At 41.6% G+C, this 25615-nt stretch overlaps 1 protein-coding gene across 1 annotated transcript in view; it reads left to right on the plus strand.

Moving 5' to 3' along the window:
- DNER (delta/notch like EGF repeat containing) overlaps nucleotides 1-25615 on the plus strand; it is a 362737-nt gene that overhangs the window by 148168 nt on the left and 188954 nt on the right. The window contains exon 5 of the mRNA XM_012434038.3: nucleotides 17519-17664. Within this exon, the coding sequence (XP_012289461.3) occupies nucleotides 17519-17664 (146 nt within the window). The remainder of the gene's footprint in view (nucleotides 1-17518; nucleotides 17665-25615) is intronic.

Consider the following 25615-nt stretch of genomic DNA (forward strand, 5'->3'; position numbering starts at 1 on the left):
GGCGGGATAAATAGAAAATTATAACTGTGATTAGCACACTGTGCTATGACTATAGTTGATAATAAAAATATAACCTTGTGGAAGGGGGTTCACTACCTTGAAGAAAGACTATTAGGCTGAGATATTAACTAGGCATTGGAGAAAACCCCTTGTAGGCAGAAAGTTGGAACTGCATGTGAAAAGCCCTGTGGTTGGCGAGGGCGCATAATATTAGAGGAACTGCAACAAAGCCATGAGGCTGGAGCTTGGAGAGGAAGGAGGAAGGTGGTGAAGAGATAGCTTGGGTCAGACATGTTTGGCTGCAGAGGCCATGATAAGATCCTAGTGGCAATGAGGAGCCATTGAAGGGAAGGAGTTGAAAAACACATTTATCCTGGTGTAGGATCCCTGTGAAAATATATGCATTTTAATTTTGCAGAAAAAGAAGTCATCCCTAAGTTAACAGCTTCCATATCTGGCCAACAGGCATCTGGGGTAGCAGGTAAACCCACAGGTGTCTTGGAGCCTAAGTTACAGTTGATTAAATAAACCGTTTAGGCAATTATGAGTCACTGCAGATTCTAGGTATTTGTGAGCCTGATGGAAGAGAGGCTGGGTGCCAAAGACCTTTCTGGAGCGCCAGCAAGTGGATAAAATAAGGAAGACTCCCTGAGAGCTTCTTGAGGCCTGAGGTTGAGGTGTGACAGCACCCGGGATGCAAATACTGATATGAACTAGAAATAACCCAGGCTGAGTCAGAGTCAACCTTCCTATATGTCTACAATTTTTCTTCTCTCAAATCATGGTGCACCATTGAGGCTTTGTTGCAATAAATTGGTTAGTTCTATTTTTACTGCAATAAATACATGCACTGAAAAATAAAGTTGTTATGCATAATTTAAGAAGCAAATGCAACCCAAATTAGAAATCTCACTGAACACTTGAAAATTCAGGTAACTTCTTTCATATGACCTTGACCACTTAAACTTGGGATTTTAAATCAAAGCGGAGCAAAGAGCTGTACTAAAACAAAGACAATTGAAAGATCATGTTCACAGTGCTTGCAATAGCCAGGCAGGTAAACATGTCAATCAACAGCTTTTCATGTTAGCTCATCTGAAGACCTGACTTCCTGACTCCCTAACATTTATGAAGTCATCTTGCAGCCCAATTAGCTGTGCATTTAAAATCTCCCATTGCCTCTCACATCAACACAGAGAAGTGATGATTATTTTGGCATTCATAGTAATGCCATGAATTGGGAGGCATTCACTGAATATTAATGACCAGATGTGGTGGGTGATTGGATATGAGTGCTACATTAATTTAAAATTGATTTACTAGCATTTGATAAGTTGAAACTGTACTAGTGGGAGGTAAAGTGATACAATTTGAACTGATTATGAAAAGGTGATCAAATAGACATTGAAAAAGAGATTAAAGAAGTTTAATTGTGTATTCTGTGCAAGCCGGCAAAATTTCAAAGGAAAGTGCAAATTAATTTTTATGTTCTACCAATAGGTATTCAGAAACTGGAGTATTAAAAAGGTGTCCAATTATGTTGTGTTTTTTACAGGCAATGAGAAAATATTTTTGCTAAATGGAGATTACTTAATGTGAGAAATAGGCACATGGGGAGATTTGGCAGATCTCGTTGTAAATTTTGCTTCAAAAAAGGACTTTATAATTTGAATATTTTATACCATTATGCCAACCAATCTCTCTTGTATTAGTTGCTGATTATGCTTTTTTTTTTTTTTTAAGTTCTGGGGTACATGTGCAGAGCGTGCAGGTTTGTTATATAGGTATACATGTTCCATGGTGGTTTGCTGCACCCATCATTCCGTCATCTACTTCAGGTATTTCTCCTAATGCTCTCCCTCACACACCCCACCACAGGCCCCAGTGTGTAATGTTCTTCTCCCTGTGTCCATGTGTTCTCATTTTTCAACTCCCACTTATGAATGAGGACATATGGTGTTTGGTTTTCTGTTCTTGTAATAGTTTGCTGAGAATGATGGTTTCCAGCTTCATCCATGTCCCTACAAAGGACATGAACCCATCCTTTTTTATGGCTGCATAGTAGTCCATGGTATATATGTGCCACATTTTCTTTATCCAGTCTATCATTGATGGACATCTGGGTTGGTTCCAAGTCTTTGCTATTGTGAATAGTGCTGCAATAAACATACATATACATGTGTCTTCAAAACAATGATTTATAATCCTTTGGGTATATACTCAGTAATGGGATTGCTGGGTCAAATGGCATTTCTGGTTCTAGATCTTTGAGGAATTGCCACATTTCTTCCACAATGGTTGAACTAAGTTACATTCCCACCAACAGTGTAAAAGTATTTCTATTTCTCCACATCCTCTCCAGGATCTGTTGTTATCTGACTTTCTAATGATCACCATTCTAACTGGTATGAAATGGTGTCTCATTGTGGTTTTGATTTGCATTTCTCTAATGACCAGTGACGATGAGGGTTTTTTCATGTTTGTTGGCCACATAAATGTCTTCTTTTGAGAAGTGTCTGTTCATATCCTTTACCTACTTTTTGATGGGATTGTTTTTTCCTTGTAAATTTGTAGTTTCTGGTTATACTTTTTTAAAAAAGTCTTTCAAAGTCTCTGAATTGTAGTCATATCTTGTTTATTCACATATTTTTTACAACATTAAGTAAAAGCCTAGAGCTTAGGCTTTTTAAAGGGGATGGGGCATGAATTATTCAAAATGACAGATAGTAAAAGCCATTTACTTACATTTGAATGTATGATATACTATTATTTGGACATTATTTTAAAATTCTAGCAATAATTTTTAAAGACTAGCAATCATTTAAGCAAATTCCATTTCAGAGGTTTGACTTGAGAAGGGCTTAGTTAGAGGACTCTCTAAATGACTTCTGAGCTTTCATCCTGGCGTTACTCTTTTCTCAGGGGAACAAACTTTTCCAGAACCTCTTCCTCAGACTTATAATAATTCAAAGTTCCTCTTAGGACCTGCTATAGATTGAGTTTTTATGTCCTCCCAAAATTGATATGTTGAAAGCCTAACACCCAATACAAGGAGTGTTTGCAGCTGGGGCTTTTGAGAGGTGATGAGGTCACAGGGGCAGAACCCTCATAAATAGGATTAGTGCCCTAAATAGGAAAGAGACCCCAGAGAGCTCTGTCACCTCTCCTGCCATGTAAGGATAGAGTGAGAAAATGACCATCTGTGAGCCAGGAACCAGCCCTCGGCAGACACTCAACCTGCTTGTATTTCCCAGCCTCTAGATCTGCGAGCAATACATTTCCTTTGTTTTAAAGCCGTCAGTCTATGGTTGTTCATTACAGCCACCCAAACGCAATAAGCCAGGACTCCATTTTAAATACATGTTGGTTACTGATGTTGCTGGTGATGGGGTGATGATGTTGATGATGATGGTGATGGGGTGATGACAATGATGATGATGGTGATGGGGTGATGATGATGATGGTTATGGGGTGAGGATGATGATGATGTCAGTGATGATTTATAGTGTCCTTATGTAATGTTTGCACTTTCCTAAAAACTATGCTGATATTAAGACCTTTAATCATAACCACCACCCCAGGAAATAGATAGTGCTATTATTTCTATTTTAGAAAGAAATAATCCAAGGCATGAAGGGTATAATGAACTCTCTCCAAGTCACAGAGCTGTTGAGAACTCAGGCGATATGGTGGCAGAGCCTGGTGTCATCTTTCCATTACCCTTGTATAAACGCAGGATCCTGTTATCTCATTTAAATTTTCATAGTAAAGCCACTAATCAGGAAGCATTCATTAATTATGAATTAATGAATGGATATTGTAGGCAATTACCACTTTTGTGATGTGAAATATACTCTATACAGAATACATAAAGTGTTAAAAATCAAATTATAGAATATACCTGTTTATATGCATATTTCATGTATCCCTATATAATCAGAGGAATGACATTAGATACTTTTGCTAAGTTGATGCTCCCCCTCCTCCCTATTCAATATAAAGTGAGCCACCTTGACGACTACCCTGCTTTGCCACTACTAAGGCAGAGGATGGAGAAGGGGATGTGATGGAGTTAGTATTTTGTGTTTATGACTTTATGTAGTATCTAATGGTGATTCCTTCTGGGCCAGCTGGCAGAGGTGATGGGATGTGGCCCAGGAGGAGTTTTGTGTGATTCATTTACAGGCCTGTATTGTTTAGGGAACAGGATAAGCTGTTGTAATAGAGAGACCTCAAATACAGTGGCTTAAACAAGCTACAAGTTAATTTCTTCCCCCATTACCATCAAGAGGTAGTTGGTCTAGGACCAATGGAAGACACCTGTGTACTCTCAACACACAGATTCCATCTCTGGATGCAAACTGGCTGTCCTAGCTGTCACTTTGGCATTTTAGCCAATCTTGTAAACGTGCAACACAGCATTGCTGTACTTGGTTTCACTGGTCACTGAGGAGAAACGTACTCTAGCTGGGTGGCCCAGTTCATAGCAAAAACTCCACATTCCATTATTATAGCATGTGAAGAGAACGGATATCAGTAGGCAATTAGCGGTTATTCCCACAGTTCAAATATTCAACTGGGACAGATGATTTGACTTAGGACATATACTTTAATATAATATTAATGGAGAGAGGAGTGTGGTAGGGTCAATACCATCTTGAACAAATGTTAAACAGAAATATAGCACTGTGGCCAATGACGCTTTACTGTGGGAATAGAAATTTCTTTTGGAAAAGTGTAGACTGTCAGTCTAGGAAGGACTCTCAATATAGGAGAGTGATTTTTTTTGTTCACTTTTTAAGCCTGTATTTTGACATTAAATAAGTTTTAGCATTTTATCTGCTGAATGAATAGAGAGTGTACCTGAGATACTGACAAAGTAGGAAAGTAGTTGTTAAGGATCACTCTATTTGACAGTTTGTTGAGAAAAGTCAATCTATCTTCAGGTGATAGCAAGTTGGTTTATGTTTGCTAGGATATCATCACATTATCTCTATAATTGTTTTCCCTAGAGCAAATGATATTACTTAATATGTAATTTTCATAATCATTTGGCTAGGTATAATCTACCCGATGGTCTAAATGAGTGACAAAGGTAAAAATATTCGGACTGTTGCTGGGATGCACCGCTGTGTCTTCTAATTTGGAAAGTATTTTTGGCTAAACCTTACTTAGGAACCCAGAGAAAATGAGAGATTCTGTATGGGTCAGTTTTCCAAAAAGCGATTTGCTCTTTTAAGCATCTAAACTTGCCTTCCAAGCAAGCAAACAAATCACAAGTCACTTTTAGATGGAAATTTTTAAGAGCTTTTTTTTTTTTTTTTTTTTTTTACAAAAAGTGAAGACTCTAAATGAAATCCTGGGATGGTTGGTGTGACCAGGCAAGTGACATTCTTCAGTGAATGAGGTGTAACTGTGATAGTCCATGGGTGTGGGGACACTTTTTTAAATGCTTATTTAATGTCCCCACCCTTTACCTCCTGGTTTGGACTGCATTCTGCTTAGTTGTAATGGAAGGACAGCTGAGTCCACACAGCTGAGGTATGTTAGCAAGCCTCGTGTAATCATTGCTGCTCTGGACTGTGTCCTGGCTCAAGTTTGCTCTCAGCATCAAGCAATTTTTGCACCTGGTCTGACATTGTCAAAAGATGATTTATTTTTCCAGTTTTGTTTCCCAGCCCACAAGTATTGAGTCACAAATCCAGGGGGATCCCGACCGGCTTATTAGCTTTGCGCCGACCTCATCCTACCTTCTGAGGGAGTTGGCACAGGTGTGCCGTTTCACCCCTGCCTCTGAGGAGTTAGATGTGGGATTGCAGGTGTTTGCCTTCCCCATGCCCGAGTTAATGCAAAGTCCCTGGGTCTCCATCTAGGGATGGAATCTGTGATATTGCAAACCTTTCATGCCTATCTGGTGCCAGCCATGGGACTTTGTGGACTGTGAACAATTTTTACAGGTTATTGGTTTGTGCCAAATGACTTGTTGAGTCTTAATAGGAAAACTCGGCACAATCTGTCTCCAACACCTACTGCTCAAGTATTTATGATCAGAATTTCTATTTTCCACGTATGCTTTCCCTTTAACAGGAAAGAAAATGGTCTTTAGCCAAATGACTGAAGTGAGAAAAGCAAATCCCATTTGCTATTAATCCCAATGAGGTGTTAACTACAAAGTCCATTTAAGACCCTTTAGTGTTAATATTGAAGGAGAAAAGCAGTGAAACAAACAGGTAATGGCCTGAAGCCCAGCATTTTGTGCTTCCACTGATGCTTGACCGCTTCATTCCAGAAATAATGACTGAAGACCCTTTTGGTTGCTCTCAGCTTTGCATTTGCACCAAGGGAGGTGGGTTTGGCAAAGTCTTGATTTTAAAAGGGCCACAGTGATGGCAGAACATTTCATTGCCATCCTAATGAGCACAGCTTGGAGTTGTGGGCAAGAGCAGAGCAAGAGTGTTTATTTGTGTGTTAGGAGAGCAGGGAAGGAGGGGAGTGGAAATGGAGGGAGAGAGAAAGAAACCCAACTTTTCTTTGTCATCATAACCAGTTACTGAGGGTGCTAACAGATCCCTGGATAATCTCTGGAGACAGTTTCCCTTCATTACAGTTTTAAACTCATTAGGGAAATCACCCAGTTGTGTAGCAAATTGAAGTGAACCTCTCAAGTCCAGCACTGTCATTTTTCCTCATCCCTCCTTCCTTCCCTTTCTTCTCTCTTTTTCCCTCCAGCATCTAAATGTTGAGTTGAGCTGTGTAGAGTCCTGGAGACTTTTCTTCTTGCTTGTGGACCAAAGTCTCAAGCTAACGTTGCCGAAGGTCTGACCTCTTGAAGCTGTTTATGTTCTTCGGGTCACAGAGATCTTGTCTTTCCTTACAACTCTGCATTGAGAAAATCATAAAGTTATTTATGTTTTAGTTGATTTTTCTAGTATGACCGTGGTCTGATATCTAGGCCAGACTGTGTAGATTATGGCTGTCGGACTGTGGAGCTTGGTTCTGGGTCTTGTCACCCTCTATTCTCTTCCTAAGAGCACTTTCCCTGTCCCAGTGGTTTTCGTACCATCCACATTCAGGAGTGCCACACTGAAATCTTCAGCCCTGGTGTTTCTAACTACCCATGTTCTACGTCAAACCACCAACTTGAATGTTTCCTTCAGAGGTCTCTCCAATTTAGTATGCTAACGATGGAAATCTTGACTCACTTGCCTACCACCACGCCCCCACAAAGTTACTTAAACTATGTGTAATTTCTTCCCTTCCCTCATACCTCACAGCCAATCCATAAGAAAGTCTTGTTTGTTCTTTGTGGTTTGTGGTCTTTGAAAATGCACCAATCATGTGTTATTCTCCTGCTTAAAACTCTTCAGTGGATTTCCATAGTGCTTGGCAAGGAATCCACATCTTCACTAAGGTTCATAAGACCCGTTGTGATCTGGCTCCTCCTGCTTCTCTGTCCTCAGCTAAGATACTGGTCACTGGAACTCTATCTGACACACTGACCTCCCCAGCTCTTCTTGCTGACTCATTCTTGCCTTCAGGGCTCAACCTAAATGCTACCTCCTATCTAGAGCTCAGCAAGCATGAATGGACTCAGCTCTTCTGCCATCCTACACTGCTCTCCCCCCAACCCCATCCTTCAGCCCAGTCCTTACGTGGACTGCATCATCTGTCCATTTAGGGTGCTGCCTCTGTGTTTCAGCCTCATAATTGGAATCACAGACTTAGACTGTATACACTTATGATTTAACCAAATGTTTTTTGTAAAAACTTTGAAATAACTCTAATTTTATATTTTTTGTGGGTTGCAGTGAGGAATATAAGGTTATAAAAATCAGAAGATGACAGAATGCCTTTTTATAACAAAAGATGTAAGAACCCTTGAATTTTTTTTTTGACAGAAAGTCTTTCTTTTTTTTTTATTTAAAAAAAACTTATATTTGAAGTTTGGAGGTATAAGTGCATGTTTGTTGCATAGATAAACTTGAGTCATGGGGGTTTGCTGTACAGATTATTTCATCACCCATGTATGAAGTCTCGTGCCCATTAGTTATTTTCCCTGATCCTCTCCCTCCTCCCACCCTCCACCCTCCACCCTCCAAAAGTCCACAGTGTATGTTGTTGCCCTCGATGTGTCCATGTATTCTCATCATTGAGCTCCCGTTTATAAGTGAGAACATGCAGTATTTGGTGTTCTGTTCTTGTGTTAGTTTGCTAAGGATAATGGCCTCCAGCTCCATCCATGTCCCTGCAAAGGACCTGATCTCATTCTTTTTATGGCTGCATGGTATTCCATGGTATAAATGTACCAGATTTTCTTTATCCAGTTTATCATTGATGGGCATTTAGGCTGATTCCATGTCTTTGCTATTGTGAATAGCACTGCAATGAACACACATGTGCAAGTGTCTTTATAATAGAACGATTTCTATTTCTTTGGGTATATACTCAGTAATGTGATTGCTGGGTTAAATGGTATTTCTGTCTTTAGGTCTTTGAGGAATTGCCACACTGTCTTCCACAATAAGCCTTCATTTGCTTTCCTCCATTTTGACTTTGTTCTTATGTATTAGTTCCGCCCCCCCACGCCCTTCCTTTTTTGTCTCACTCAGTATCTATCTTATGGTTTGGTTTTCTTTTCCTATCACCCTGCTTAGTCTTTCTTCCTCTTTTCCTCTCTCTTCTTTTGTCTTTTCTTCTTTCTTTTATACGTCTCTTCTTTCTATTTCTCTTTCTTGGTTGTAATTCACAGCAGGCTTTATTGGGGCACCTTCATTGCCTCCTATGCAGCACCGGTTCTTGAGCCTAAAAAGACGATGAAAGTGCAGGTGTTGGCAAAAGCCCATTCTCAAACAGCTTCGTAAATGCATCCAGACTGTCATTCTCATTGCTTACCAGTTTTTGTCTCTGATTAGTTGGCCTGTGGATCTTAGAATTCTGAATATAAAGACAAGTCTTTCTATACAGACCTCTATGCAGCAGCAACTATGCTACGTATATTGACTTCTTACCATTAGGGAAGAGAAGAGAAAAAGAGTGAGTGTGTGCTCTGCATTTCTTATATAGTGTGTTGAAAGTGTCTATCAGTTTGAGTGCTGTGTCAAAGAACTCACACTGGCTTTTCAACAACTCTCAAATGATCATTCTTTTATAAAGCTCCAAAGAACGTCCTTCTTTTGAATGAATTCTATTTCATTTCAGATTCTTCCTGCGGCCCCTTTGTAAGGGGCACAGTTCCTGCTCGTGGCATGTGGAATTTCCTGAGAGCTACTTTGCTTCTGACCTAGCTGCAGTTTGATGAAAGTTAAATCGGACAGTATTACTTGTCATTATGAGAAAATACAGGCATTTTCCCCCTAAATGTGATCAAAGGGAGGTACAAACAACTTACTGAAATTACATTTTTACCTGGAAGGAGCCCCCAGCCACTGTTCTCATTGCGTGAACAGTACATTGCTGCAAATAACATGCTTGTCCCGTTGATCCACTTTAGGGGATTAGGTGAGATAATTAGGAGTTATGTGGGAATGTGTGACACTGTTGCAAAGACTGATTTCTTTAATCATCTATTAACAGATTTTAGAACCAAAATACAGTCTTAAAAAGCAAATAAAGCTAATATAGAAACCTTTTTCAGAGTTGTCTCTAAGAACTTCAGAGACTTATGATGAACTTGTGAGTATCAATTTTGTCTAAAGATGGCATCACCTAGATTTCAAAAATAGATGAGTAAAATATGCTAATTGTAGGTGTGCATAAGGTTGCCTTTAATTCGAAGTGATTGTTACTTTAATAATCATACGAATCACTCACGTGACTTAGATTAGTTTTTGTACTAGACCAGTGGTTCTTAACCAGAAGCACACATCAGAATTACTTAGGGCATTTTTCACGAAAACATGTGTGCCAGGGATCCATCCAAGATGATTCTGAATCACTTGTTTTGGGGCCTGAAAATACAGACTTTGAAAAAGCTCTTGCAAGATTTTGAAGCTACTAATTTCAACACTAGTTAAGAACTACTACTTTTGCCTGAAAGTTTGGAGTGGCAGAAACCAAGGGTGACTTACCTTTGTAACCTTAGAATCTACCATGGTGTCTCGTTGGTGGATGTGAGTTCAGTAAATATTCATCAAGGAAATGGAAGCAAATAATCTAGAAAACTATACCTTGTATATTTTAACTATATATTCATTTGCATTTTTGCTGGTTAAGTATAATAGTTGAATGGAACTTTAAAACTAATCATTGGAAGAAAGCCTTGTCTGTATCAGTTTAGACTATTATGTGGTCTAAATGCTTAGTGAGCATTTTAAGATCTGTATCATCTCTTATGATATGGATCTTAAAAAATAATGTGAAACTACAGAACAAAGCAAAGGTATGAAAATACCTTAATAATAACTGATATCTGATTTTATCTTTATTGTTTTATGTGTAAAAGTGTCACTTGGAATAAGAACTGGTAACATCCCAACATTCTAGCAGGCTCCATTTTTCTATCAAAGGTAATCACCAGTTGGTAAGCATTTTTTTTTTTTTTTTTTTTTTTGTAAACTGGAATTTGTACATCAAAACGATTGCTGTTCTTGAAAGTGGACATACTGGATGATACAATTTAAAAACTTTTATTTGGGAATTGTCTTTGCTGCTTTGGCTATTAATGTACCTGTATTTTGACTTCCTACTCACCACTTCTCTAAGACTTGTCCCTTGCCATCAAGAAAGCTTCAGTAAAGGTGGTATAAGAAGCCACCCAAGATGCAAAATGATCAGGAACAGTACGTGATGTTTTATACCTAAGCACAGATAGACATGGTAGAGCTCAGAGTGGGCTGGAATATGGAGGAAAAACTCATCAGTAAGGTGGGCTCTGAGCTGGATCTCAATGGCTGTAAGACTGGAAGAAGGAGGAGTATTCCACACAAAGGGAGAATTGTGGAAATCTTTACAGAGTTGGGGTGAACAAGATGTGAAAGGCGGCTGGGAGAGGTATAAGGCATCTACATGGTTCCTGACCATAGCAGAGGAAGTAGAAAGCACCACAGAAGATACATTTTTGCCTAAATCGTTAATTTCGTTACTTCCCAAAGCCAATTTAAATAAAGTTTTCAGGAAGAACTCTTAGGAAGAAGGCAGCTAGTTCTCTATGGACATAAAATACCATTCTGTGTCAGACCTGTGGTGCCTCTTTACTGAGACACAGGAGACATTTGTCTCCTGACGCTCTACTTGAAGTTGAGGAATGTCTCCACTCACTTTGACTTTTATTAATCTCCTATAACGACCCTGCTGCCCATGAATTAATTCCCTCCCTCCCTCCCTCCCTCCCTCCCTTCCTCCCTTTCTCCCTTTCTCCCTCCCTTCCTTCCTTCCTTCCTTCCCTCCTTCCCTCCCCCTTTTCTTTTCTTTTCTCAGGGTCTCACTCTGTCACCCAGGCTGGAGTGCTGTGGCACAATCATGGCTCACTGCAGCCTCCCCTTCCTGGGCTCAAGTGATCCTCCTGAGTAGTTGGGACTACAGGTGTGTGTGCCACCACGGCCAGCTAATTTTTTTTTTTTTTTTTTTTGATGGAGTCTCACTCTGTCACCCAGGCTGGAGTGAAGTGGCACGATTGCCCACTGCAACCTCAGCCTCCCGGGTTCAAGTGATTTTCGTGCCTCAGTGTCCCAAGTAGCTGGAATTACAGGCACACTCCATGATGCCCTGCTAATTTTTCCATTTTTAGTAGAGATAGGGTTTCACCATGTTGGCCAGACTGGTCTCAAACTCCTGGCCTCAAGTGATCTGCCTGCCTTGGACTCCCAAAGTGTTAGGATTATAGGAATGAGCCATTGTGCTCGGCTATTTAAAAAATTTTTTGTAGGGATGAGGTTTCACTACGTTACCCAGGCTGGTCTTGAACTCCAAGCTCAAGTGATACTCCAGCTTCAGCATCCCAGAGTGCTAGGATTACAGGTGTGAGCCACCATGCCTGGCTGAATTAAACTTCATACTGCTTTTTTGAATCCATCTTCTGCCTTTTAAAAACATTCCTGGCGGCTGGGCACTGTGGCTTACACCTGTAATCCCAGCACTTTGGGAGGCTGAGGCATGCGGATCATGAGGTCAGGAGATTGAGACCATCTTGACTAACACATCTCTACAAAAAATATTAAAATTCAAAAAAATTAGCCGGGCATGGTGGCACGTGTCTGTAGTCCCAGCTACTTGGGAGGCTGAGGCAGGAGAATTCTTGTGCTTGGGAGGTGGAAGTTTCAATGAGCTGAGATTGGGCCAAAGCACTCCAGCCTGGGTGACAGAACAATACTTCATCTCAAAACACAAAAAACAAACATCCCTGGCATTGATGTAAGACTTTGCAGATATACCGTCTCCAGATGCTCCCTGGGACATTAAGTTCAGGGTGACTATATTATCCCATTGCCTGAGAGAGTCTCACTTTATGCCCGTGTCCAGGTGTAATTATAAAAAGTTGTATTTTGAAAGTCGTCTTAGTTTTGAAGATAAATTCTATGGTCAGCTTACTTGGGTTATTATTCGGTTATTATTCCTACTTAACACATTTCCAGAACATTGTCTTAATACCTTTTATGGGGGAACGTTTCTCCTATATACTTGAGGTGTTAATCATACGTTATTCATTTACATTCTGGGCTGGTTAAAGTCATAGCCATGTCTTCCTCTGTCCCAAGGAGAATCAGAGTAAAGGTTGTCTTCCAAAGCCTCCGTGATGGGATTTGAGGGACCCCACAGGTCTGAGATAAACGCTAGACAATTATGAATAGAGTTGTCATTGGCAGTATCTGTTTTCTCAGCCAGTACATGGCCCACAGGTGAAACTGGCATACTCAGTAGAGACTGAAGTACAGAGGAACCTGTAGCTTTTCACAAGGTGTTTGCCTGGGGTACCTAAGTCACGTAGGAACCCACCTGCCCTGGCATGGCAGCCAGCATGGGCAGGCCGGACATGGCAGGTTCTCATTTGGCACAGTTCCTCAGGTTCTTCCTTGATGGGTTCCCTTCACCAATCTTTAGTCTTCGGTTTGTTCCATTTTTGGTCCTATCCCTGTCCTTTGTCTTGTCTCCACTGCTCCACTGTGTTCCTCTGCCTAATACTCATGAGATGACATCTTTGCTGGGCTTTTTTCTCTCCATATATAAGTGCCTCTGATTTCCTGACTTCGAAAAGGAGACACCTCTCTCCCTCATTCTGCATAGAATGTGTGGAACTGGCTTAGCTTTAACAAGACTTCACTGAATGCCCAAGAAATACACAGGTATAACCCAGAGGTCAACTGACCACAGCTACTATAAGCTGTTCTGAGAGCTAGAGGACCTCATCAGATTTGTGTCAACCCCTTGGCACTAAAGGGATCTCCAGGAATCACTGCACCTCAGAATCCCATCCAGAGGGTACAGATTCTTTTTGCTCCTCAATTCAAAGCCTGCTTTATTTTTTTGCCACAGGATGGCCCCTGTTTAGCATCGTAGATGGTGGGTATCGACTCTCTCTCACCTCTAGCATGCAGTGGCCTGGATGAGGTAACCCTGGTGGTTCTTCATGCATTGGTGCATTTCCAAAGCACATGGCCACAGCAATTGATTTCATCCAGGTGGCCTTGTTGCAAGCTTGGGACAATAGCTTTTTATAGTCCTCTGCCCAGATGAAGGAGAAGATGGGGTCTTGCTCCTCTCCTCTCGTATTCCAGACCTAGCTTCTGAAGCTCCTGGGAGCAAATATATAGGCTCAAAGCCACAAAAACAGTATAGGCAGATGATAGTATGGATCCCAATTTAAGAGAGCCCCACGTGTATCAGTCAGTTTTCACACCGCTACAAAGACATACCCGAGACTGGGTAATTTGTAAAGGAAAGAGGTTTAACTGACTCACAATTCCACAGGGATTGGGAGCCCTCAGGAAACTTACAATCATAGTGGAAGGGGAGCAGGCATGTCCTTCTTGCTATGGTGGCAGCAAGTAGAAGTGCTGAGAAAAAGGGGGAAGAGCCCCTTATAAAACAGTCAGATCTCATGAGAACTTGCTCACTATCATGAGAACAGCATGAGGGTAACCACTCCCATGATTCAATCACCTCCCACTGGGTCTCTCCCATCACACATGGGGCTTATGGGAACAACAATTTAAGATGAAATTGGGGACACAGCCAAACCATAGCACCACCCTCCAGCGGTGGGTGCCCTGGCCTCCCAAGGTACTGGGATTACAGCCGTGAGCCACTGTGCCCAGCCTATATATACTTACTTAAGGTAGGCACTTCCTAATAATATTTTTAGAGGCTCAATCTGTTTTCAGAAGGGTTTTCAGTCATTGTAGATATTTGTGATATAATTTTTATATCTTCCCCAAAAGATATAAAACAAACAGAAAAGACAAATGGAAATAGCTGAGAGGCCATGAGAGAAGTCTTACATTCATGAAAACATTTTCTTTTTGACAGAGTTTCACTCTCGTTGCCCAGTCTGGAGTGCAATGGCGTGATCTCAGCTCACCACAACCTCCACCTCCTGGATTCAAATAATTCTCCTGCCTCAGCCTTCCTGAGTAGCTGGGAGTACAGACTTATGCCACCACGCCCAGCTAATTTTGTATTTTTAGTAGAGACGGGGTTTTTCCATGTTGGTCAGGCTGGTCTCGAACTCCCGACCTCAGGTGATCCGCTGGCCTTGGTCTCCCAAAGTGCTGGGATTACAGGCATGAGCCACCGCACCTGGCTGAAAATTAAAAGAAGTATGAAAAAGGAAACAATGTAGGAAGTCCGTCTTGACTTTTTATGCCAAATTTCTCAAAATACCCATCTCTTAAAAAGTGTGAAAAGCGAACCTGACTGTGTCAAGCAATACTTTGAGTAAACCTGTGATAATAGGCCTTAGGAATGTGCAGCACCTCAGTGTGCAAGGAATTCTAATTTGAGAACATTGAAAATATTTGGGAAGTTTTGCTAATTTGTTGTCAACAGAAGCAGCATGTTCTCATGTGACCATCAGTTAATGAAGTGATACTAGGTACCATGCAAGCAAGGCGAACCAGCATGGGCTCTGTTTCTATCCAGTTAATTATTATTGTTTAATGCAACGTACTTATAAGAACAAATGATGAGGAAATGTATAAAGAAGATGACCAAAAAGTCATTTCGGGACGGTGTATTCTAGATTTCAGGATATTAATATTTTTCCTAACCAGCCAAAGCCTGTTTGAAGTTGTGATGCCTGAACTATAATAATCTAAACAAAAAATTTGGTTACAGAATATTTAAAATATGCATAAAATTGGCCAGGCATGGGGGTTCATGCCTGTAATTCCAGCACTTTGGGAGGCTGAGGTGGGAGGATCATTTGAGGCCAAGAGTTTGAGACCAGCCTAGCCAACATGATGAAACCTGTCTCTACTAAAACTACAAAAATTATCTGGGTGTGGTGGTGCACATACGTAATCCCAGCTACTTGGAAGGCTGGGGCACGAGGATTACTTTAACCTGGGAGGTGGAGATTGCAGTGAACCAAGATTATGCCACTGCACTCCAGCCTGGGCCACAGAGCGAGACTCTGTCTAAAGAAACAAACAAACAAAAAGTATAATACTATGGAAATGAATATAAGATTTCATTGTACACAGGATTTAATAAATGTTTTGCAGTATTTGCTCTATATATTATTCATAAAGAAATAAAATATTATAGGCTGGGTGTAGTGGCTCATGCCTATAATCCCAGCACTTTGGGAAGCCAAGACAGGCAGATCACTTGAGGTCAGGAGTTCAAGATCAGCCTGGCCAACATGGTAAAACTCCGCCTCAATACAAAAATTATTGAGGCGTGATGGTGGGTGCCTGTAATCTTAGCTACTTGGTAGGCTGAGGCAGGAGGAGATCACGTGAACCCAGGAGTCGGAGGCTGCAGTAATCTGAGATTGCCTCACTGCACTCCAACCTGGGCAGCAGAGCGAGACAGGCTACCGCGCCTGGCCATAACAGTGTTTCTTAATGCTTCATAGATTTCAATATTTGTACAAATATAAATAACGTTGAGGAAAAAAGCAGTTTGCAAAAAGAATTCTTCATATATTCTGACAGCTAAGCATTTGCTGGTTATATGCGTTATAAATTTTATTTTCAAGCCTGTGTCTTGTCTATTATCTTTTTTTATGTTAGGTATGTATGTATAATTTAAAGTTGGGTAAAGTTAAATTGATTATCTATTCTTTATGGTTATTTTGCATCTGGTTTAATAAATCCTCTGCCTTCAGATCAATGAAATATCCCCCTATATTTTCCGCTTGAAGTTTTAAAGTTTTTCAGTTCTCATTTAGCTCTTTTAAGCCATCTAGATTTACTTTTGTATAGTGTGAGGTGTGAGGGATCCAAATATACTCTTTTTTTTGATAATGGAGCTCATTTCAGTTGCCCTAGAATAAATTATTTTCTCTGTCTTTTCCCCACTGACTCCTTAGTAACTCCCTTGGTCTTAAAAACCTTTTGTTGTAAAACTATCTATGAACATGGCTTCATAATGTTGAGACTTTTAAACTTTTGCTCTTGACAGAGTGGATGAAACTTTTAAAAATCGTATTCATGAGTTTTGATATTTTGTTTTAAAATTAAAAATTAGATACAAATGAATGTTCATATGAGAAAAAATGCTCACAGTGAAAATAATTTAATCATTGATGGAAAAGTACTTACAGTATTTATTTCTCCTTTCCAGTTAGAGGCTATGTTTATTCATCTATTTATTCCATATTTATTGCTACCTACTATGTATGAATAGCTGCCCTAGGACGTAAAGATAAAGATCATCCAATGACAAATATGGTGTGTCAGTGATACTGCAATCCATATTCAACTATGATCAGTCCCATTTTACTAGATGGCTAAAACTGTGTGGCTTGACTTGATACTGTGCAGTCAGACTGGTGATCAAGTAAGATGAATATCTTACTAATTATCAGTAAATGCAACAGAGAATGTGTGCCCATGCTGCTTGCCCACTCCAGGGAGACTGAGCCTAGGGCATGTGATCACTGGGTGGGGCCCTTGAGGATTTCCAGCACTCGTGACTCTGAAGTAGCCAGGAGGAGGAGGACTTGGGTCATGTGGGCAAGCTGCTCTGTGGGAGAAGTCTGGGGTTCACAAGCAGAGACTGAAGTCTAAGATGCCAGCACAGGGATGGAATTGAGAGACAAAGCAGCCCTCAGAGGGCAAGGGTGGGGGCAAAGCGAAAGGATCTGAGGTGGTGGCTCACGTGCCCGGTGCTGGTTTTGCTTGGACTTAGTTGTTTCTCGTGAGGCTCGGGAGGGCCAGTCTGCCCTAAAGCCCTGAGGTCTGAGTGGATGGTGGTCATGGGCTTTATTCCCATGCCTCACTGCATTTTGTTCTGTCAGACTTAAGTGCTGTTTACACCAAATTCATAGTCTTGTGGAAAGGTTGTTAGTAGAGCTTTCAACACACTGCCTTTAAAAAGGAGACACTTGACAATTTCCTTTTGTCTCATTTTCTTTCAGGTTTTGTGAATGATTCTGTTACTAAGTCTATTGTGGCTTTGCGCTTAACTCTGGTGGTGAAGGTCAGCACCTGTGTGCCCGGGGAGAGCCATGCAAATGACTTGGAGTGTTCGGGAAAAGGAAAATGCACCACGAAGCCGTCAGAGGTAAGGGGATGTCTGGTAGGTTGTAAATACACACATCTACGTGAATATTTACCCGGATAAATACATAAGTATATATGTGTTCTCACCCCTTTTATCCTTGCTCTATCTATCTGTCTGTCTGTTATCTATCTGTTACGTATCTATCTATCCCTCTATCTGTCTATCCATATCAAGCCAAGTTGATATATAATTTCTTTTTTATTTTTAAGATGGGGTCTCGCTGTCGCCTAGGCTGGAGTGCAGTGGCATGATCTTGGCTCACTGCAACCTCTGGCTCCTGGGTTCAAGCGATTTTCTGTCTCAGCCTCCTGAGTAGCTGGGACCATAGGTATGCACCACCATGCCTGGCTAATTTTTGCATTTTTGGTAGAAATTGGCTTTCTTCATGTTGGCCAGGCTGGCCTGGAACTCCTGGCCTCAAGTGATCCTCCTGCAGTGGCCTCCCTCAGTGCTGGGATTACAGGTATGAGCCACTGTGCCCGGCCTGATATATAAAATGTAACCATCACAACATTCTCTCTATTTTTCTAATTCCTTGTTGCCCCCTTTCAACCCAATTAAATCCCTTGCTCATAAACTTAAGGGAGTAGTTTTGAAACTGAAATGGTGGTTGGACTTAGGACGTGAGTATTTAGAGACATCAGGGCTGAAGATTTTAGTTTGGGACTCATCTGAATATGAATGGTATTAAAATGACTGGGATGGGGAAATTGCTCTGTATACATTAGCAAGAGTGGAAGGGAAGGGAACAGACACATTTGCTAAAGAAGCCCCCCAAATGTATGGCTTCAGTTATATGCCAGTATGCAACATGTAGATATTTAAATCTCCATATGATTTTCAAAGTAATTGGAATACATTTGTGTAGTGATCCTCTTGCTTTGGTATAAAGTAGAGATTTTTGTGAGAAGTAGTAGTCATTATATCCATTAGTACAGGAAAGAGAAATGGAAGAAAGAAAAGGTAAACACAGCCAGTGACTTGCCCGTTTTGGGAACTGTTGAATGCCAATGTGTTAATTCCCTCCTTAGTCTTTGCATTTCCCTGGTGATGATAATAGAGTTACAGACGTCAAAGGGAAGTAAGAGAAGGAACAGAAAAGAGGCATGGATGAGAAGATGACCCATTACCTCTTCTCTTTATGGAGCCAGCATCAGAAACACCATGGGAACCCTGAGCCCTGTTCTGCTTTTTCTTTAGCAGATGTGACAGGGGTGTGGGGCAAGAGTACAGCTTCCTCCCCTGCCTCCTGTTTTCTGTTTCCAAGCAGGAGTTTGGGAGTCAGATGAACAAAGGACCACGGAAGTCATTGAGGTCAACTTCCATCAGTATAGAACTCCATTAAAACATATTGTTTTTGAGATGGAGTCTCACTGTGTTACCCAAGCTGGGGTGTAGCGGTGCGATCTCAGCTCGCTGCAACTTTGCCTTTTGGGTTCAAGTGATTCTCCTGCCTCAGCCTCCCAAGTAGCTGGGATTACAGGCATGTCCCACTGTGTCTGGCTAATTTTTGTATTTTTAGTAGAGATGGAGTTTCACCACATTGGCCAGGCTGGTCTCAAACTCCTGACCTCAAGTGATCTACCTGCCTCAGCCTCCCAAAATGTTGGGATTACAGGCATGAGCCACTGCACCTGGCCTAGAGCTTCCTTAAAACATTTTTGCAGGTGGACTCCAGGGTCCATCTGAAGATCTCTGACAAGGAAGACTTCATACCTCACATACCTCACGAAGGGACCTGGTCCATTAGGGGACATCTGTTCTGCTCACCACTTGCCAGATCTATCTCCAGCACCTTTTCTTTATTTTCTTCTCTGGTTATACAGGTATTTCTATTGGAGTTAATGTTCAGTGACAGTGGATTCATAAACCCCAAAAGAGCATGGTTTGTTTGAGACTGATTTTGAGGGTAGCACAGGTAAATTTTCTTTGGTGATGCCTTCTTGTGGGAATGTCAGCATATTGGGTATTAGTGGTGTGGACTTTGACAAGTCAGAGAAATAGGACTGATGGAATATTGGGAGAAGCTTTCAAATACTGTTCTTGTCATCTTGGAAAACCTGTGATTTTCCTGTTAGCTACAATATTGCAGCTGCTTAAATATAGCATTTTCTGGCTAGGTGCAGTGGCTTACACCTGTAATGCCAGCACTTTAGGAGGCCAAAGCAGTTGGATCAGTGAGGTCAGAAGTTCGAGACCAGCCTGGCCAACATGGTGAAACCTTGTCTCTACTAAAAATACAAAACATTAGCCGGTTGTGGTGGCGGGCATCTGTAATCCCAGCTACTAGGGAGGCTGAGGCAGGAGAATCGCTTGAACCCAGAAGGCAGAAGTTGCAGTGAGCCAAGATAGCACCATTGCACTCCAGCCTGGTCAACAAGAGTGAAACTCTGTCTCAAAAAATAAGTGAATAAATAAAAATATATAGCATTTTCCCATATGATATTCCCTGGAGGAGGCAGAATGTGGTCAGGAACCCAAGAGAGTGGTGGAAGTAATCATTTATGATATATCTTTGAAAAATAACACAAATGGACACCAAAGCCCAAACTCTCCCTGCTTCTGGGAGTGAGGAGAGCCACTGGAGTGAGGCCAGGAGGTGCAGCGCCAGGGGGATCCTTCCAGGAGGCCAAGCCCAGCCTTTACATCCTGTGCCCTCCTGTCTCTGCCAGTTTGGACCAGTCTGCTCTTCTTCCTGAGGAGAAGCCTCATGTATCAACATACTTTATGGGGAAAAAGTGTGAAGGACACTCAGTGTTTTTCTATGACAGTCATGGCTAGGGAGGGATAAAATAACTGGAGAAAAGAAGAGGAAGCCAAGGAGAACGTATTTGATAAAGAGGTGCCATAGCAGAGGAAGGGTGAGAGACTAAGAAAAGCCACTGGCACAGGGTGGAGGGGGGCAGGCCTTCCTACCTCCCAGGTGAGCCTGTGGAGAGGAGGAGGAGACACAGATCTTCCCCATGTCAACTCACACTTCCCAGTGAATAATTTTGAGGTCTGATCAGCTCTGAAAAAGTTAATATTAGCACAAGAGAAGTGTCCTGTCAGAGGACCCAGAATTTTTGATTGACAAACTGGTGAGATTCAATTGTGAGCTTTCTTTTATTATGGGTAGCTTTTCTGGAGAAATTTTTAATCTCTAAGGTGATTGTCATGTTATTTTATTTATTTATTTTTTGAGACGGAGTCTCTCTTTGTCACCAGGCCGGAGTGCAGTGGCGCGATCTCCGCTCACTGCAACCTCCGCATCCTGGGTTCAAGCGATTCTCCTGCCTCAGCCTCCCGAGTAGCTGGGACTACAGGCACACACCACCACACCCGGCTTATTTTTAGTAGAGTCGAGGTTTCACCATGTTGGCCAGGATGGTCTTGATCTCTTAACCTCGTGATCCACCCACCACAGCCTCCCAAAGTGCTGAGATTACAGGCGTGAGCCACTGCACCCGGCCGTCATGTTATTTTAACATATGTATGTTGTGGGCTCCTCTGCAGGCAAGCTCTAGCTAGGAGGCTCTGCCTGGAAGCTTATAATGGACTCATTAAAAAGGCAATAGAGGGAGTTATTTAGCACCTGGCAGGTAACTTGACCAGCCTTGTCAAATGTGAAAAGAGTGACTCAAAAGCTGTGGTGAAGAATCCAAACTAGTTTTAGCAGATCATTTCAGAGGCAGCACATCTCCATTAGGGGTAGCAGCTCCTTCAAAGAGTTTCCAGTGTCTTTGAGCTAACACCTCCTCCTTCCGTGGTTGCCTCCCAGCTCCACCTCAGGTGTTTCTAGTAAAGCCTCTGCTCTTGTTGATTCTGTGTTGCCCTTCAGTGAATTTAAGGAACATGTGGCAATAATCTTATCTGAGCCATTATTATTACCCCTCAGTAACTCTAAGCAAATGATTAGGCTGGAATGACCATGTCCATTTCATTCTAAGACGCACCACCTTGGTGCACATTGTTATGTTAGAGAAATGTCTGAGGGGACTTGAACTCCTTAAGGCAGGAGCAGAGGAAATAGAAAATCTTTTTTTTGTATCTACTTGGGTTCCTGTGACTTTTTGTGATTGTTGCAATGGCTGTTTCAGTGTCTTAAAAGTAGCTTGCTAGCAATGAAAGACTGCTGTCATCACGTCTTTTTTTCTTTTTACTGTTTCCTAAAATTAGAAGTTATATAGTCCAACCTTCCACCCAATGTAAGAATCCACTCCATAGCACAAAACAAATAGAACTGTATTTTGTGATTTAATTTTATTGTTTCTAATCATTTTTATGTCTTTTTATTAGATCATCCATCAAAATAAAAGCAATTCTGTTATTTCCAGCCCACTTACATTTGGTAATGGAACTCATTTCTCTTCTGTCGGATGCACTTGGGCTAGGGCATGTTTCACAGTTCCAAGCTGATGGGTGGCTTGTGACAAAGCTCAAGCTGGCTGCTCTTTGGAGAAGGTCTTTATAAACATTTAGGGAAGGTCTTTATAAACGTTTACATCAACACTGCCAGGAGGCTCTGTTCTTGAAAACTGCTTTTGTGTTACCAAGAGTTGATTCTGATCTTTCCTTCTCCTTATGGAAAAAACTTTAGATCTCTCTTTGAACTTGGTCACCAAGGTTGTTAGGCTACCAGCTGCTGCCTATTGGTGATAGACTCCTTAATTATCTTGCAAGTGGGTGTCAGGGCGTCAGGAGGGGCTCTTGGTTGGTTTAGACCTTAATTCTTCTTTAGATCCAAATTAGATTCCGTGGACTGTGTCTCTCTAGGTCAAGAAATTTGTATTGGGGTTCACTGGAGAAACAGGATCATTGGATGGAGATTATATATATATACACACATTATATATATTATATATCTATTACATATATATATATACATTTGCTGATTCTGTATTGCCCTTCAGTAAATTTAAGGAAATTGTGGCAATAATCTTATATATATTTGATTTGTTTTAAGGAACTGGCTTATGCAATTGTGGAGTCTTGGCCAATGCAAAATCTAATGGGGGAGGCCCGTAGACTGGAGACTCAGGAAGGAGTTGCAGTTTGGGTCCAAAGGCTCTTTGTGTGCAGAATTCCCTCTTGCGTAGCAGAGGTCAGTTTTTTGTTCTCTTTGGGTCTTTAACTGATTGGATGAGGCCACTCACGTTATGAAGGGTGATCTGCTTTTCTTAACCCATTTATGCTGGAAGATACAATTTTTTGAATTTTTGCATGCATGAATAATCAGACCTTGGCAATGACCTTGAGCAGTAGGATATAAATAACTCCCACAGGCTTAGCATTCCAATAATGGAACACTAGGTATATTAAACTTGACTGATTTAAGTGTGAACCTCATCCAAAAACACCTTCACAGAAACATGCAGAATGACGTTTGACCAAATATCTGGGCACTGTGGCACAGCCAAGTTGATACATAAAATTAACCACCACAAGATAGTCGTGGTGAATTCTTCTAATTCTCTGTTGCCCCCTTTCTACCCAATTGAATCCCTTCCCTGCAGAGATAAGTTTTCCCCTGGAAAAAAGTTATATTCCAGGTCCTTTGCCCAGATGTGGATGCCTGTTGGTGGGCAGCAGGGTGATTCTGATGCCAAATTCACATGCAGATTGTGGACAACCATTCTGAAAACAGACGCCTCCGAAAAACGGTTCTCATCTCCCCCTTCCTGCTGACTCCCCAAAGGACATGCACAACCTTTTTTTCATCCAAGAATTAAGTTGTTAATCATTTCAAGTCCACATGGAGTTAGTAATAAAGATAAATGCTGGGCAGTGATATAATGTTCAATAACGATCCCATAGTTTTCCTGTTGGTTGGCTCTGGCCTAGGTTGATAGGCAAATGGGATCAGGACTCCATTCTGAGAAGGCTCCCTAGAAACCTCTCTATCTCTTGCCTTAGGAATCCACCATCCTTACTCTATTAGGATCAGATACCAGAGCTGACTACTGAGACTTTGTTTTGAGAGAGGATTGAGCTGGTATCATCCTCAAGCCTTCTAGAGCCCAGGGATATGCCTGTCTTTGAGAGAAGCTCTTCCATTTCTGATCACTGATGAGACCTGACTTCTGTGACATCTCCTTCTACCTTTGGAATTTGAAGGCTCAAGCTCTGAGAAGTCCTACTCTTCCTATGACTGAGTTCTTTCAGTTGGGTTTGGTTTATTGGAAATGATGAATGACCCGAACCAGTTACTTTGTCTATTGCTTGATAGTACCCACTGTCCTTGTTCTATAGCCAGAGTGACCAAGGTGCAAGACACTGTCCTTTCAGGTCCATGTCTGCCTTATGTCTATTTTCTCCTGTTCCAAAAGCAAGTGACTCCTTTGTAAGGCTCCCTGTAAATTATCATTTCTTGGGCTTGTCTGTTTCAAGGTTCATTCACAGTGACACACACGCCATAGCTGATGCATGAGCAGCCTCTTCAGTGTCTGACCCCCACCCCTGTAACCCCAGTTCCACCCTCAGATCTGTGTGGTTTTGCTCATGCTGTTCCCCAAATGGAATGCTTATCTGCGTCACTCCCCCGCTCCCTCTGATCCTCTACCACTTACCTTTCCACCTCCCCAGCTATTTTTCAGGCTCAACTCAAAATCTTCCTGCTTCCAGAAACTGTCCCTAATCCCCAATGTGAAGTAGGTCCCTTCTCTGAAGTCCTGCAGAATTTCCTTTTGTTATTGGGAGCACATGACTTTTGAGTTATGCTTATATGTCTTTATATTCATTATATTTTGCATTCACTTCATTGCAGAGTTATTCAGCACCTGCTGTGTATCTGGTACCCTTTAGGCTCTGGGGGATATACACTTGGTCTAGTAAGACATGGCCTCCGAGAAGTAGTTAGAAGGCTGTGGGGACAGGGTGCTGGATGAGTAACTCATACCTTACAGAGCAGTGTGATGTGTGCTGTGGGAGAGGTTTGCAAATACGTTTCTGAGAGCCCAGAGAAGTGTCTGACTCAGATGTGAGATCGCGGAGAACTTCCTCTGGAATCTCGGAAGGTGAGCTCTTCAACATTAGTGACTGTGCCTGGTTCATTCAGTATCTGTCGTGACAACTAGCATGGTGCTTTTCAAACAGGGGATGCTCAGGAACTGTCTATGAACTGGATGAGAAAAACAAAAGAACGAACATAAGATAGGAATCCAGTTGTCTGAGTTTTGAGTTAGATATGTACTTTGAGTTTGATACTTGCTAAATATGGGAGTGTGGAAAGTAAATGGTGAATTTAGTTTTACAAAATAATGAGTGAGAAAATATTATCTAATCTAAGGCCATCTCACAGATTGTGTGACCCAGAAAGTTGTAGTAACCCCTTAGGAATGTTTTAAGCAGCATTACCAGTTCTTCCCTATCATTTCAAAGACAAGTAGGTCAGGATAATATGAACCCATGGATCTTTGATGCTATCCTCTGTTGGTTTGAAAGCATCAGTGAACTCCCCTTCAGGTTTGGAAGTGGGAATGTGCAGAGTGCAAGAGAAGATGTCGTCTTCACTCACCCATCACTTCCCCGAGGGCTCATTCCGCCACATCATTAGTGCAACACAAAGGTCCTCATGAAACACTGAAAAGGCACTGTGACCTGGTTGGGTTATAAGAAAGGAACAGGATGGGAGGGGAGTGGAGGGAGCCCACAAAGAATCAAAGGAAGGACCTTCCCTGCAACCTTTTCAGCATCAAAACTGCAGCTTGCAAGGAGGACATCAGAAGATACAGTTACTTTGTAATAGTTCTGTTCAGTGTGTGGTGGGCTTAGGTGCCCACGGTTCTGCCAGCACTCTGGAGGAATTTCTCCATTCAGTAGGGAAGGAAGCATAGTGAGAGGGGTGCAGAGTGAGAGAGTGGATGGGAAATATTTGATGAACCAGTGGCAAGTGTTATTACAGAGAAAAGAGACTAATTTATTCTAAGAATTTTTTTTTCTTGGGCTGGGTGCGGTGGCTCACTCCTGTAAT

This window comes from Aotus nancymaae, unplaced genomic scaffold (assembly GCF_030222135.1).
Source record: "Aotus nancymaae isolate 86718 unplaced genomic scaffold, 86718_ANA_hifiasm-v0.15.2.pri h1tg000008l, whole genome shotgun sequence".
In the NCBI taxonomy this organism is placed as follows: Eukaryota; Metazoa; Chordata; class Mammalia; order Primates; family Aotidae; genus Aotus; species Aotus nancymaae.